At 40.3% G+C, this 14,291-nt stretch overlaps 3 protein-coding genes across 3 annotated transcripts; 2 read left to right on the top strand and 1 right to left on the bottom strand.

The window, feature by feature from the left end:
* Positions 1-64: 64 nt before the first annotated feature.
* dnajc2 (DnaJ (Hsp40) homolog, subfamily C, member 2) lies at positions 65-5,733 on the top strand. Its single transcript, XM_029462281.1, has 16 exons — positions 65-294; positions 1,347-1,537; positions 1,823-1,898; positions 1,983-2,081; positions 2,169-2,391; positions 2,832-2,897; positions 2,980-3,071; positions 3,183-3,304; positions 3,950-4,099; positions 4,184-4,272; positions 4,378-4,447; positions 4,549-4,736; positions 4,885-4,985; positions 5,146-5,256; positions 5,329-5,480; positions 5,581-5,733. The coding sequence occupies exons 1-16, from the start codon at positions 240-242 to the stop codon at positions 5,647-5,649; spliced, it is 1,854 nt and encodes a 617-aa protein (XP_029318141.1). The 5' UTR covers positions 65-239; the 3' UTR covers positions 5,650-5,733.
* Positions 5,664-9,853, bottom strand: pmpcb (peptidase, mitochondrial processing subunit beta). Its single transcript, XM_029462282.1, has 13 exons — positions 9,700-9,853; positions 9,230-9,367; positions 8,897-8,983; positions 8,546-8,675; positions 8,149-8,347; positions 7,513-7,592; positions 7,273-7,385; positions 6,971-7,114; positions 6,502-6,662; positions 6,322-6,407; positions 6,162-6,250; positions 5,909-5,984; positions 5,664-5,828 (listed from the first exon to the last, which is right to left on the bottom strand). Exons 1-13 carry the CDS (start codon positions 9,781-9,783, stop codon positions 5,764-5,766), a joined length of 1,452 nt encoding a protein of 483 aa, XP_029318142.1. The 5' UTR covers positions 9,784-9,853; the 3' UTR covers positions 5,664-5,763.
* A 328-nt stretch (positions 9,854-10,181) lies between these two features.
* phax (phosphorylated adaptor for RNA export) lies at positions 10,182-12,247 on the top strand. Its single transcript, XM_029462285.1, has 2 exons — positions 10,182-10,375; positions 10,550-12,247. The coding sequence occupies exon 2, from the start codon at positions 10,557-10,559 to the stop codon at positions 11,763-11,765; it is 1,209 nt and encodes a 402-aa protein (XP_029318145.1). The 5' UTR covers positions 10,182-10,375; positions 10,550-10,556; the 3' UTR covers positions 11,766-12,247.
* The last annotated feature ends 2,044 nt before the right edge of the window (positions 12,248-14,291 follow it).

Below are 14,291 nucleotides of genomic sequence, written 5' to 3'. Positions count from 1 at the left end.
GTTGTTTTTTTTAGCAAAGAGCCGATGTTTCATAAAACGCTTAATGCGGAACTGCAACAGTGAGGAACCATCGTCCCGACACGGAGTCGTTAAGCGCGTGACAGCGCAGCTCGTTTTTCGGCATTTGGAGAGAGAGGCCCATGTGGTGTGTTAATGATCGGGCCAACAACTTCTGCACTTTCAACACTTTCAATTGATTATTTCGGCACCTGAATGTTCGTGTAGCCCATTCTTCTAAGATGTTGTTAGAAGTGCGGGACGGTGATGAAACGGTTGTGTTTGCAGCCGCTGCCGGTAAGTACTGACAGGCCAACGGGCACGTTAGCTAGCTAAGCTACCACATTATATATGAAGAGTGTTGATCGTTAGCACGCAGCTAAAGAGCGGACAGTAAGTCGCTTTAGTGTTAACAATGTGTGTTGTTTCTGGGTTTATTCCTACTTGATATTTCTCCCCGTGTTTCCTGATGTACCCGAGCTGCTTTCTGCTGCCCATCATGGTTGTACTTGCTGCAGTGATTTTATTAGAGCTACTGACATTATCTGAACTGTTGCTAGTTGGCACCTTTTGATATTTAACACACTTTCAGACATTTCATTGACTTATGTGTTGCATAATGTTTGAACACCTGTTGTACCTTCAGCCTGTCACCATTTTCAATGAGGATAAAAATAGCTGTAGGTTTTCCTTTTTAAAGGGGAGGGGTGAAACGTTCACCCCAAACCATAGTAGCACTTGTGGTTCTTTTTTTGTTGTTGAAGGAAATACAAATATATTCCACGTAAAAATCAAACTCTTATCTCATGTTCCCTGTCTTTCCCACTTAATGGCTGTTGACTGAGCAGCATATATGATGGCTAATAAATAAAAAGACTAGGAAGGTCCTCGATTTAAGATTTTCTTATTTGACTAATAATTATAAGATTTTGTCGTGAAGTTGATTTAATCGATAGATCTGTAAAAACATTTCTCCACAAATTATTATGCAAAACAACCACTTCAGATGTGCTCATAAGTTTATTGGAAATAGGTCAGTCAGCATAAACACTTAAAATCAACTAAATATTTTTTAGTCTGGGCCTTTCTTAAAAATAATTCAGTGGGGAACTGCCCAAGATGAGTTCGAGGTAATTTAGAAATAGTTTTGCCATTTAGTTTGTTGACTGTTGCTGTAAAATGTCCCACTCAGTACAAATGTGTCAGTTCTTGGAGATCCCTTTGTGTTTATATACCTGGAAACAGTCAAATATTAATACCGTCCTTGAATAAATGTAGTATCCAGTTTGGGCTCCGTATCGTTGTGAGCAGGGTTTCTCACTTCTCACTCCCCCCCCCCCCCCCCCCAGCCTCTGTGCAGATCCAGGTGGAGCCTGTGGGTCGATGGTTTGAGGCCTACGTGAAGAGGAGGAACAGGAATGCATCTGCCTCCTTCCAGGAGCTGGAGGAGGAACAGGAGTCCTCAGAGGAGTCGGAGGATGAGGAGTTTCAGCTGGAGGAGTACCTGATGCTCCGAACACTTGATCCAAAAGACTGGAAGGTATCCGTCGAGAGGAGACGCTCAACAAACGGCTTATTTCTAACCCTCCCTAGAGTTTTGATTAGTAAAACATGATGCGGATGATAATGACACTTTGGTACCTTTTTTGTGATATTTGGTCAGTATTTCTACTTCTAAACTGGACACGTGTTCACACACAGTAGGTTCAGGGACCTTCACTTGTAGTAGAATTAATTTACTGACTACTAAAAAATATAACTAATGAATGCGACACATCAGCTTATCATTCGAACGCTTTACTTACTCGTTACTTTTGTTTATCAGAATCAAGATCACTATTCTGTCCTCGGAGTCCCACACTTGAGGTACAAAGCCACACAGAAACAGATCAAAGCTGCACGTGAGTACTTTTCTTTATCCTGCTCTTGTGGATCATTTTAATCTGTTTGTGGAAGTAAACTTATTCTCTGCTGCTTCTCAACAGACAAAGCGATTGTGTTGAAGCACCACCCTGACAAAAGGAAAGCTGCAGGAGAGCAGATTGTAGAAGGAGACAACGATTACTTTACCTGTATAACTAAAGGTATATGACGGATGGTTATCAGCGCTAACGTTATTACTGGAGGGCCCTGAACTCACCGTCTGTTTTCTGTCTTTCTTTGAACCTCAGCTATAGAAATCCTGTCGGACCCTGTGAAGAGGAGAGCCTTCGACAGTGTAGATCCCACCTTCGACAACGCTGTGCCTTCAAAGAACGAAGGCAAAGAAAACTTTACCGACGTGTATTCTCCCGTTTTCGAGAGAAATGCCAGATGGTCTTCCAAAAAGCACGTGCCCAAACTCGGAACCATGGAGTCCTCTTTCGAAGAAGTCGATAATTTTTACTCTTTTTGGTAAGTGGGAACGTTTTTTTTCTTCTTATTCCTAAAAAGAAATATTGATTTTTTTTATACGAATCTTCATTATTATTTTTATTTTGTAAGAGAGTAAAGTACAATAATCATCCCTGTTGATCACAACAAAACATTACAGAAATATTCCTTAAACACACTTGGCTTCACCGACAATAAAGGATCAGGCCCCTCCTACATTTACTCCCCCGATCGCTCACGTCTCTCTGTGTCGGCCAATCGGCTCGCTGCGAGTGGAAAATGTTGTTGCATACATTTTCTTTGTGTAATTGAAAATTGTGAATATCATTTAATCATTTTAAATTCTATTTCCAGAACTAAGTGACGTATGAGACGCATCTCTCTGTTCGGTGCCAGAACAGAGAGATGACATTTAGTTTGAGAACAAAGTGTTTTAACTTGTACGTCAATTTCCATTAAAGGTACAACTTCGATTCATGGAGGGAGTTCTCCTACCTGGATGAAGAGGAAAAGGAGAAGGCGGAGTGGTGAGCAGCACTGCGCTGATGCACAGTTCAGACCTCGTGTTATAACCGGAGGATCTCACTGATGTGTTTTTCTTTTTTGCAGTCGAGATGAGAGGAGATGGATTGAGAAGCAGAATCGAGCCTCCAGAGGTCAGAGGAAGAAGGAGGAGATGAACAGAATGCGAACACTAGTTGGTACAGAGCCACAAACTGCAACATGAATGAAACTTAATGTCTGTACAAAGCATCCAGTAAACACTTCTGAATGTTTGTGAGACTCATGGGTTGTGTGTTGCTTCACTGCAGATAGTGCCTACAGCCTCGACCCTAGAATAAAGAAATTCAAAGAAGAAGAAAAAGCCAGGAAGGAGTCTGAGAAGAAGGCCAAAGTGGAAGCTAAGAAGAGAGAGCAGGACGAGAAGGAGCGGGTGAGTCTCATTAAGCCTCCGTTCACTGTCTGTAGGAGGCAAATCAATATCATCGCAACGAGGCTCCGGTTGTGTTCATGTCATGTGGAAGTTGTTATATGCATCCGTCAACTGAGACGTAGTGTCGTTGTTTTAACGTGACTCAAGCAGAAGGGACTGAAGACATCAACATATAATATGACAAAAAAAGACTAGACTGAAATGTAGTAAAAAAAAAAATAAAAACCTGTCTCTCGCTCGCTCGCTGTCTCTCGCTCGCTCGCTGTCTCTCGCTCGCTGTCTCTCTCTCGCTCGCTCGCTGTCTCTCTCTCGCTCGCTCGCTGTTTCTCTCTCGCTCGCTGTCTCTCTCTCTCTCGCTCGCTGTCTCTCTCTCGCTCGCTGTCTCTCTCTCGCTCGCTGTCTCTCTCTCGCTGTCTCTCGCTCGCTGTCGCTGTCTCTCGCTCGCTGTCTCTCGCTCTCGCTCTGTCTGTGTCTCCCTCGGTCCCTCTCTTGTGCTCTGTCTCCATCTCTCCATCTCTCATTCCCATATAAGATAAATAAGAAATAATTTTAACTAAAATGACAATGATTGGTTTTTGGGTAGACTGTCTGTAATGTTTAGTAGTGACGTAATGCTCATCAGTCAGTTTCCCTCGTGTCTTACAGGCCCGGCAGGCAGAGCTGGAAGTTGCTCGTTTGGCGAAAGAGAAGGAGGAAGAGGAGGCCAAGCAGGTCGCTCAGCAGGCCAAGAAAGAGAAGGAGATCCAGAAGAAGGCCATCAAGAAGGAGAGGCAGAAGCTCAGGACGACCTGCAAGGTGCACTCTCAGTGAAGCTCTTTGACAGTCATATTACTGCGTCAGTAATAGGGCTTTGTTTAATGTTGCTTTCGAACTCCACAGAACTGGAATTACTTTGGTGATGAAGAAACTGACAGTGTAAAAATGATGGAGGAGGTGGAGAAGCTCTGTGATCGCCTGGAACTGACGAGGTACAGTCAACTAAATCACCTGGATGTAGAAGTTAATCTAATACGACCCTCACAATGCTTCCAGGAGATGTGCAGCAGTGTTTGATGGTACTTGTGTGTTTCCAGCATGCAGTCTCTGAACGACATCCTGGCCTCAGGCTCCAAGGAGGACAGCAAGGTAGCCGTGGAGAAGCAGGTAAAAAGACACTTTTGTGGCATTTCCCTTTTTATTTGATAGCAGAGATAAACAGCAAAGACCTCACAAGTGTACAAACATGTTGGTGGTGTTCCCCTCAGGTTCAGGAGGTGAATGCCCAGCTGCAGAGGGAGAAGGAGGCGGAGGTCCAGATGAGGCAGGCGTCCCGCAGTGCTGACCATGCCAGTGGAGGAGGAGGAGGAGGAGCGGGGGGGAAGGGCTGGAACGAGGAGGACCTCCAGCTGCTCATCAAAGCTGTCAACCTGTTCCCTGCTGGGACCAACGCCAGGTAGACACTCGCACAATGTCCACAAAGCATACAACACTGGCTTTTTATTTATTATATTCCATACACTTGTTGATGCTACTCGGGGAGAAAGACTGTTAATATGTGGGCATTTATTCTTGTGTAAGAAACATTGGTTTTTTCATTCCAGATGGGAAGTTATTGCGAACTATATGAATCTACACTCCACCAGTGGCATGAAGAGGACGGCTAAAGACGTCATTAACAAAGCCAAGAATCTACAACGGCTGGGTGAGCTCAGATAATAAGATTTACACAGCTGGCTAGTTGTATGTACAGACGAGGTTATATGGAATTCACATATTTGGTCTTTTTAACATCCATGGATGCAGAATGAAGTGACGGTAAACTGCAGTTGCTTTATAACGTTTCTTCCTGCATGTTTCCACAGATCCAGGGCAGAAAGATGAGATAAACAGAAAAGCCTTTGAGAAGTTCAAGAAGGAACACTCTGCAGTCGCGCCCACCATAGACAATGCTGTGCCCTCGGAGAGATTTGATGGTGAGTATCTGAAGAATTATTCCTCTTGTGGTGTTTTGTTGAAGTGAGGAAAATAATCAATGTGTCCCTCAGCTGCTGGTAACGCTGCCTCCTGGACCACGGAGGAGCAGAAGCTTCTGGAACAAGCCCTGAAGACTTACCCAGTCAGCACAACTGAGCGCTGGGAGAAGATTGCTGGAGCTGTTCCAGGACGAACCAAGAAAGACTGTATGAAGAGGTACAAGGTAAGAAAGCGCTGGTCTGTCCGTGGTGTTACTACTCAATTCAAATTGACACTAATATTATTCAGCAGCCTCTAAAATACTTGTTCTATTTCTCTGACAGGAACTGGTGGAGATGGTTAAAGCCAAGAAAGCTGCACAGGAACAACTTTCAGGCAAGAGTAAAAAATGACAAGAACCATAAAGAATAGGATCTGTTATTTTAACATTATTGTGTTGGTCTTTATTTTATAATAAAAATTAAGGAGGAAAAAAATACTGCAGATACTTAAATAATGTGTTTTATTTATTCTCTCATCCAAAACATTCCACTGCGGATCTGGTTGTAGTCTGGCAGCTGTTCAATTGGACCTGAGACACAAAAAGAATTAGGATAAGTGTTTCTGTAAATAAATACTACAACATGTACAAGTTATACTGATGCAACATACCAACTGCTGCGATGGCAGGAGCCTTGTTGAAGATATATTTGGTACACACGTCCTTAATGGTCGTAGCATCGATTGCCTGTTTGAAATAAAAAAAGTCAAACTTACCACAACTGAGGAAAGTCCAATGAAATTGTATATTTTCCTACAATTATTTGAGCTATTTTACTTCAATAAAATGTATTCTTTCAGAGTAGTGGAAAGAAAACATTCAAACTTAAATGTAGGTCTTTATTAGGTTTGACAGTTTACTTACATCAATTCGGGCCTCCAGCTCATGCAGAGGGATCCTGCGACTGTAGCACAGCATCTGTCTGCCGATGTCCTCACAGATGGGGGTGGATCCTGGACAAAGCAAAGAATCAGTAAAAGAAGCACAACGCTCTGCAGATCAGTGCAGCCTGACGCAGCCTCACCATCGAGATGCAGGAGCATGTTGGTCTTGAGAAGATTTTTGGCTCGTGCCACCTCGCTCTCCGTCACACTCGTGCAAAGAGACATCCTGAAGAGGAGCAACAAGAGTCGTCATCATCACACCTGCAGTTAGGTTTTATATTTTGACCACAACAAACTCAGCATTTCTGGTTTAAACGCACCATTCCATCTGAGTGAAGTGCATCATGTCGTTGATGGTTCCAGGCTCACACACCATGTAGAGCCCCCACAGGCCCGTGTCTGTGTAGCAGGTGTTGAAGGACTGGAAGCTGTGGCACAGGTTTCCCTGACAGGCCATCTGAGCCAGTTTACTGGACAGATTCTGGGTTCATAAAAGGACGAAACACAACAGGGAAGGTTACAGGATGGAGGCGCAACCTGTACTGTGTCAAACAGGATACTGGCTGAAAGGAGTTTTATTAAGGTTTCTCATTTATATATCAATATTGGTCTAACAAGTGATCGACAATTTAACTGGAAACTAAACTGCTGACCCAATGTGTGTTTATATATCATGTATACTGTTGATGTAAAATCTAAATCCTCACAAGTCATTAGATCTTGATTAACAAGAATAGTGCAGCTCTGTAAGAAATCCAAACTTCAGTGACTGGTTTAGTCAGTACTCACCACACCTCCACCAAACGAGCGATCCCAGTTTCCAATCAGTGTGTTTGCCACCATGAGGGGGATGGTGTCGGGGTGCGACCATCCAACCGCCTCCACGGCTATGGCGATATGAGCCAGAGGCATCTTGTCGTCGCGCACACGGATCTGAAGCGACAGCAGAACACGTTCACTAGTGTCAGTAAAACTGCGTTATTCTAACATTACAGTGAAGAGAACAAAGTTAGATATAAAGACTTTGCATGTTACAATGCAACGGCAGAAACAACTGAACCTAGACAACCTGGTTTAAGAACAAGACTTACCTCACTTCCTGTGAAGTGGCATGAAGGAAGTGCCGGGGCTTCACCTTTATATATACCAGGAAGTTTTCCAAAATGATACTTGGCCAAATCGATGAGCTCATCATGTGAAACTCCTGTTTCAAAAACACATCGCAGAACAAACATCATATTTGACTTTGGTATGAATATTATCTCAGTATGCCGTTTGATATTAAACTAACATAACAACTTATAAAACGTGAGGAGATAAACAGCTCTGACCTCCAGCAGCAGCCAGCACTATTCTGGGGCCTTTGTAGTGAGTCGTGATGTACTCCACCAGGTCTCCTCTGTTGATCGTCCTGCAAACACAAACGAGAAGACATGAGACCCAAATGTCATTCATACATATTTATTATCTTTAACAAAATCATGCTCACATTCCCCAATACAAAAGGCAATAGCTTCTACAGTGTAAAATTATATATATAAAAATAAATAAATAAAAATATATATATATATATATATATATATATATATATATATATATATATATATATATAAATATATATATAAATATATATAAATATATATAAATATATATATATATATATATATTTATATATATATATATATATAAATAAATATATATATATATATATATATATATAAATATATATATATATATATATTTATTAATGATACTATACTACGATACATTATTAGTAGGTGAACTAATTATTTAGCGTAGATATAAAATAAATCTATTGTAGAATAATACTTGCTGTTGACTTTTTGAACAGAATGTGTAACACGATTATTTGATGGTACTAAAGCAGGAAGCTCCATCTTTGGTTTACAGTCATCAACACGTGTTAGTAGACCGAAGTGGTTTTACATTTGAATGTTTGGTCTTACTTGATGTTCTCGGTGGGGCCGAGGATGGTCCGGCCCAGAGCTGTGGCCTGGTACGCAGTAGCATGCAGGTAATCAAAGACCACTTCCTGCAGATTGGTCTCTACTTCCTGCATCTCTCTGAGGATCACTCCTCGTTCCCTCTCGATCTCTGCCTCGCCCAGTGTGCTGTTCTGGATGATGTCTGCAAGGATCTCCACAGCTTGGGAGGGAGAACATGTATTTAGATTAATGGAACATTGACTTTCTTTTTCAAACATATCAGTCTGTGATGTTCAATGTGCTGTGCTATAATTTGGTAAATTAAGGAAACTATTACAGAGTAGAAATTGGTCCATCTGCCTCGTCTGATGATTTCGCCATTATTGATTATAAAACATGTATTTCTTCATCACTGTACCTCGTGGAAGATCTTTAGAGAAAGCTTTGGCGTAATACACAGTTTGCTCTCGGGACGTGTAGGCGTTCAAGTGCGCTCCCATGTTCTCAATCTCCAACTCCAGATCCAGCTGGGAGCGCTTCCTGGTGCCCTGACACACACACGCAAAGCATAAACCGTATAATGCTCCATGTCATAAACATTTGCATTATATTACCCTGAGAAATTCATCTGTGTCTAATTTGCTCACGTCTTTAAAAAGAAATCTAAAGCAAACTTACATTTATAATTGTTGCAAATAAGACACAATCGAAGACAACCCAGTAGGTCCAATTAGCAGAAGTATAAACTGCTGCACTGTTTCCATCTCACCTTAAATGCCATATGTTCCAGGAAATGTGCAGTGCCATTATTTCTCTGATTCTCGTAGCGACTGCCGGCGTCTATCCAGAGGCCCACCTGGAAGAAGTCAGCAATGAATATCTACAAATACTTGAAGCTGCCTTCTGCATTGACCAGTGTTGTAGTACTCAATAGTACTTTTTAAAAAGGTCTCTGTCTCCGTCTTGTCGCGGTCAAAAGATTATTTGTTTACATCATTACTGTGATCCCTATACATTTTCTACCCTAAAAAACAAAAGACATACTTTAGCCTTAAATGTCTTCAGGATGGTTCGGACTAGAGAGTCATTGCTCTCCACTTACTGTGCAGGTGGTAAGCCCAGCGTCTTCAGAAGACACCCGGAGTCCGTTTTCTAGAGTGGTCACCTTGGTTTCAGGAACATTTAGTGCCACCTGGTGAGCAGCCTGGGTAGCCAAGAGTCTGTGTGGTACAGCTGTGAGCTGCAGGTGGAGGACACACAGGAGTTAACAGCCAGTCATGATGATACTGCACATTTAAGACTGGGGTTAGCTGTTACCAACCACCTGTCAGTTATAATGCATGCAACTAACCTATGTCGTCGTTTAACTGTACTACACAGGTAAAACTTAAAATATTACCGAAACTTTAAGAACGAATCTAGCCTAGCATGTTGCAGCTGTTAGCTTACGTTAACCGTTAGCAAACACTGAGCCTATCGGCCATGACGAGGTTTCCCTCCGTTACACTATACACTGATAACCGTCGAGGAAGTATTATATCAAAAACATTACTGTAAACACAAACGTCTTACCCTGCTTGAAGAATGTGTCTTCAGTAAATGTCTATAAAGAAGATATCTCCCAGCAGACGTGAGTCGCTGTAAGGACGCCGCCATATTGTTTATTTGTCACACTGCGCATGTGCGGATTCCATGACATAATCATACCCTATATGCGCTGGAAATGACGAGCTGATTTTATTTTAAAAATAAAAACCGAAAGATTTTCAGATGATTAAAAAAAGATAGATAAAAGTAGTCATACTTTTGTATAAACATATAAAAAAAAGTTAAAATGACAAAGCAAAAAATTAAATGGATGGATTTAAAATTCAGTGCACTTTGCTCATTTACTTATTTTCTCTATTCTTACTTCTCTCACCATTGATTTCGAAATGACTTTATCTGATATTAAAATCTGAAAAGCAAGTGTGCAGTAAAATGTTTTGCATTTCTATGATAGTAGGATTAAACTAATTAGTATATAATATGCTTTACTTTTCCCATCGTCGCGTTTATTTTGAAAGGGTGTGACAGTTGGAAGGCGGATATGTCGCTTTAGCCTCGCGCGAATTTTCTTGAGAGGTCTCAAGTTTGTCTTTTTATTGTCAACCTCTTCATAGCAGTTCAGTTCACTGTGAGTGGAAGAGACAAACTAGGCTCAAATACAATCCCAAGCAGGGCAGAGAGTCCGGTCGGATATTTGAAGGTATTTCTGTTTTAACATTACGTTGTTTGATTCTCTGCCAGGTTTAATATTAAGTTGTGTAGTATCGCTAGCTGCTAACGGTTGTGTAAGCTATTATAGCTAATTCGTAGCCTTAACTTCAGCTGATGCATTGAAACAACAGTCAACAGCCATTATCTTTGGTGTGGCTTCCAGAAAAGAAATGGCGGGTGGCGGAGATCTAATGGACGGTGATCTGGAAGATGGAGAGATCTCCGGGTCGGGGTCGGATACTGAGATGGGAACAGCCCAGGTTCCTCCTACTTTTAGCGGCCAGTCCTTCCACAGCAGAGCCGCTGCCCAGCATTCTGCCGCCGCTTACCGCAGCACTGGTAGGACGGTGGAGTCCAGCGACAGTGACCCGGACTCGTCGGACGAGGAGGCGGCTGTTTGGCGCCGGAAGCGCCAGAAAGCATCCGACGCCCCCCTGCCGCCTGCCCGCACCACCCGGGCAGAGCTGACCCGCATGCCCGTCCCCAGCGCGCTGGGAGGCCGCAAAGTGAACAACATTTGGGGTTCTGTGGTCGAGGAGCAGTGTCAGGATGCCATTACTGCAGAACTGGGCATATTTGGCATGGAAGGTGAAGTTAGCATGTCCAGCAGGAATGTGGAGACTTATAACTTTGTCCTGGCCCGTAAGATCATGGACAAGGAGAGGGAGATGGAGAAACAGGTGAATAATGAAGGAGAAGTGAGCATGCTGGACTCCCAGCTGGAGGAGTACATGAAGGAGAGAGGCTCCGAGGATAGGGCAGGAGGGGATACTAAGAGGAAGAGGCTAGCTAAAGACAGACTTGGCCCCAGGGCTGAGATGGACATCAAGGGCCGATGTGAGCTCACAGAGGACGACCCTGAGGATAGGGTGACGGATGAGATCGCACACAGGCTGCAAGAGCCTAAAAAAGACCTGATAGAGCGCATAGTTAAAGTCATCGGGAATAAAAAAGCCATAGAACTGCTCGGAGAGACTGCCACACTGGAGGAGAGCGGCGGTGTGCACACCATGGACGGCAGCAGACGACGGACGCCTGGTGGGGTGTACCTCTACCTGCTGAAGAACACACCCAGCATCAGCAAGGGCCAGATCAGGAAGATTTTCTTTGAGGAACACCAGAAAGACTGCAAGAGCAAGAAGGCCGCCCAGAAGAGGAGGCGGCACATGGTGGCGAAGAAGATGAAGCAGGCCATTGGCACACTGAACCTGCAGGAGCACGATGACGTCTCCAGGGAGACTTTCGCCAGTGATACCAATGAGGCCTTGGAGTCATTGGAGGATGCTGCAGAAGAGGAAGAGGAGGGTCAGGAGGAAACTGCTGTTGGCACTGAGGACACAGCGGTGGTCTACAATGCTGCAGACCTGGAGGTCTTCTGAAGGAGGTCTGCTCTCTGAACTCTGGGAGGTTTGAACAAGGGCATTTTGGATTAAAATTACAACACGACACTAAAACTAGTGCATAAGAAATGCATGCATAAGACATCTCACCACCCGACTGTCCTGTTTTGCTTTTACCTCTTTAAAGGAGAGCTGATGTTAACAGAAATGTTGGATTTGTTTGGTACAGCATGTATTTGTAGATTTCAGCACATGTAAACACAGTAAGACTTTCTGCAGCTTAGTGTGATTTGTGATACAAATGTTGTTTGCATTTAAATCATTCTTATTTTTCAACATCATACTTAAGTTGCTGAAGCATATTGGAGTAACAGTGAAGCTCTCTTGTTTATTTTCAAATATAGTAACTTTCTTTGTTTTGATTTTTATTTTGGGTATAATGAGGTCTGGATTTAATAAATTAATTTGTGTGACTGGAATATAAATAAAGGTGACTCGGGCAAAATTACTTAAAACAGTAATTGGATTGTTCACTTTTTTTAAAAAAGAATTCTGCTTTTATATGAAAAATAATGTGATACAGATTCAGTCCCTGATATCTAAGCTTTTTTTTTTTTTTTTTTTCTGATCTACCATCTAGTTCAAAATCTGTATATCTGTATATGAACAACAAAAAGGACCACAAACAATTTTCTTCATTTATAATACAAACATTTATTTTCATGAGCTGTTTCTCCCAATACCTTTTTATTATGGATACAAATACATTCAGAGAGAGTTTCTGTCGGTAAGAAACACTCTTACATTTCTATTTATTGTAATTTTCAGTCACGTGTGACTGAGGTTTATCATTCCTGAGTGTCAGGAATGTGTTACAGAATAAACATTTAGCCTAATAAATAATTCCAGTGCGCAAGACACTATAATTATATTCTGGGTTATTAAATAATGAATTCACAATCAGAATATGAATAAATAATACAAAAAAAAGGTCCCTGTGCCTCTAAGCAGGACACCGTATGAATAAAGACTGCAGGTTATTCATGTGCAGGTGTTTGTTGAACAGGTAACTGTTGCTGCTCTGACAGTCATAACTGTGTGCATTTATTAGTGTTGGCACGTGTGTAGAGACACAAACCCCACCAAAAGTCTTAAAACCGACTGACAGCTGATCAGAAACAGAAGTCACTTCACAGGAAAGGAAGTTTCATTTCTCTAGAAACTCCCTCGTATTTTGGCTGTTGTAGTGCAGTGGTGTGTCCACTAGATGGCGCTCACACACTTTCTCACAAGGACTAAAAGTCTTGTTAAAGAATTGATCCCATAAAAGGAAATACAAGGATACAATACAAAACGTGATTGAATGATACTATATAATACATAATCTAAAATGTGTAATACATTATATAATATATAGTATATACTCTATAATATATATTTAATATATATTGGCTGCTCTGACAGTCATAACTGTGTGCATTTATTAGTATTAGCATTAATATTAATATTAATATAATATATATATTTTAATATATATATATATATATATATATATATATATACACACATATATATATGTGTATATACACATACATATATATATATATATATATATACACATACATATATATGTGTATATATATATATATATATATATATATATATATATACACATACATATATGTGTATATATATATATATATATATATATATACACATACATATATGTGTGTATATATATATATATATATATATATATATATATATATATACACATACATATATGTGTATATATATATATATATATATATATATATATATATATATATACACATACATATATATACATATATGTATATATATAAAAAAATATATATATTATATAAATAAAAATATATATATTATATACATATGTATGTATGTATATATATATATATATACATATACATATGTATGTGTATATATATATATACATATATATATATACATATATATATATATATATATACATACATACATATATACATATATATATATACATATATATGTATATATGTATGTGTATATATATATATATATATACATATATACATATATATGTATGTGTGTATATATATATATATATATGTATATATATTAAAAATAATATATATATTATATTAATATTAATGCTAATACTAATAAATGCACACAGTTATGACTGTCAGAGCAGCAACAGCCAATATATATTAAATATATATATACATACTTTGACTGGTCCTGTATGTCTGATTATGGTGGTGGCAACAGTATGAACTTCAAAGTGCTTAGCTTTACTTAAATGGCTTTAACAACTTTCTTCACAAGCTAGTTACTAACTCTCTTTTCTTTAGTTCTGGACAGACGGCATACAATGGGCTTATCTTTTTATGAAAACAGGGTTGATGAAAGCGGAGTAAAAGCAAAAAAGTGTTGTCACTAGAGGTACCTTTCACATTAAACATGTAGTTATGTGATTCTTTTTCAATATAAAAGAAATCGATAAGTGCAGCTTTAATGTCCCATGTATACCAGAAACCGTAAACT

This window comes from Cottoperca gobio, chromosome 23 (genome assembly GCF_900634415.1).
Source record: "Cottoperca gobio chromosome 23, fCotGob3.1, whole genome shotgun sequence".
Classification (NCBI taxonomy): Eukaryota; Metazoa; Chordata; class Actinopteri; order Perciformes; family Bovichtidae; genus Cottoperca; species Cottoperca gobio.
This window is presented reverse-complemented; position numbering and strand designations above follow the sequence as displayed.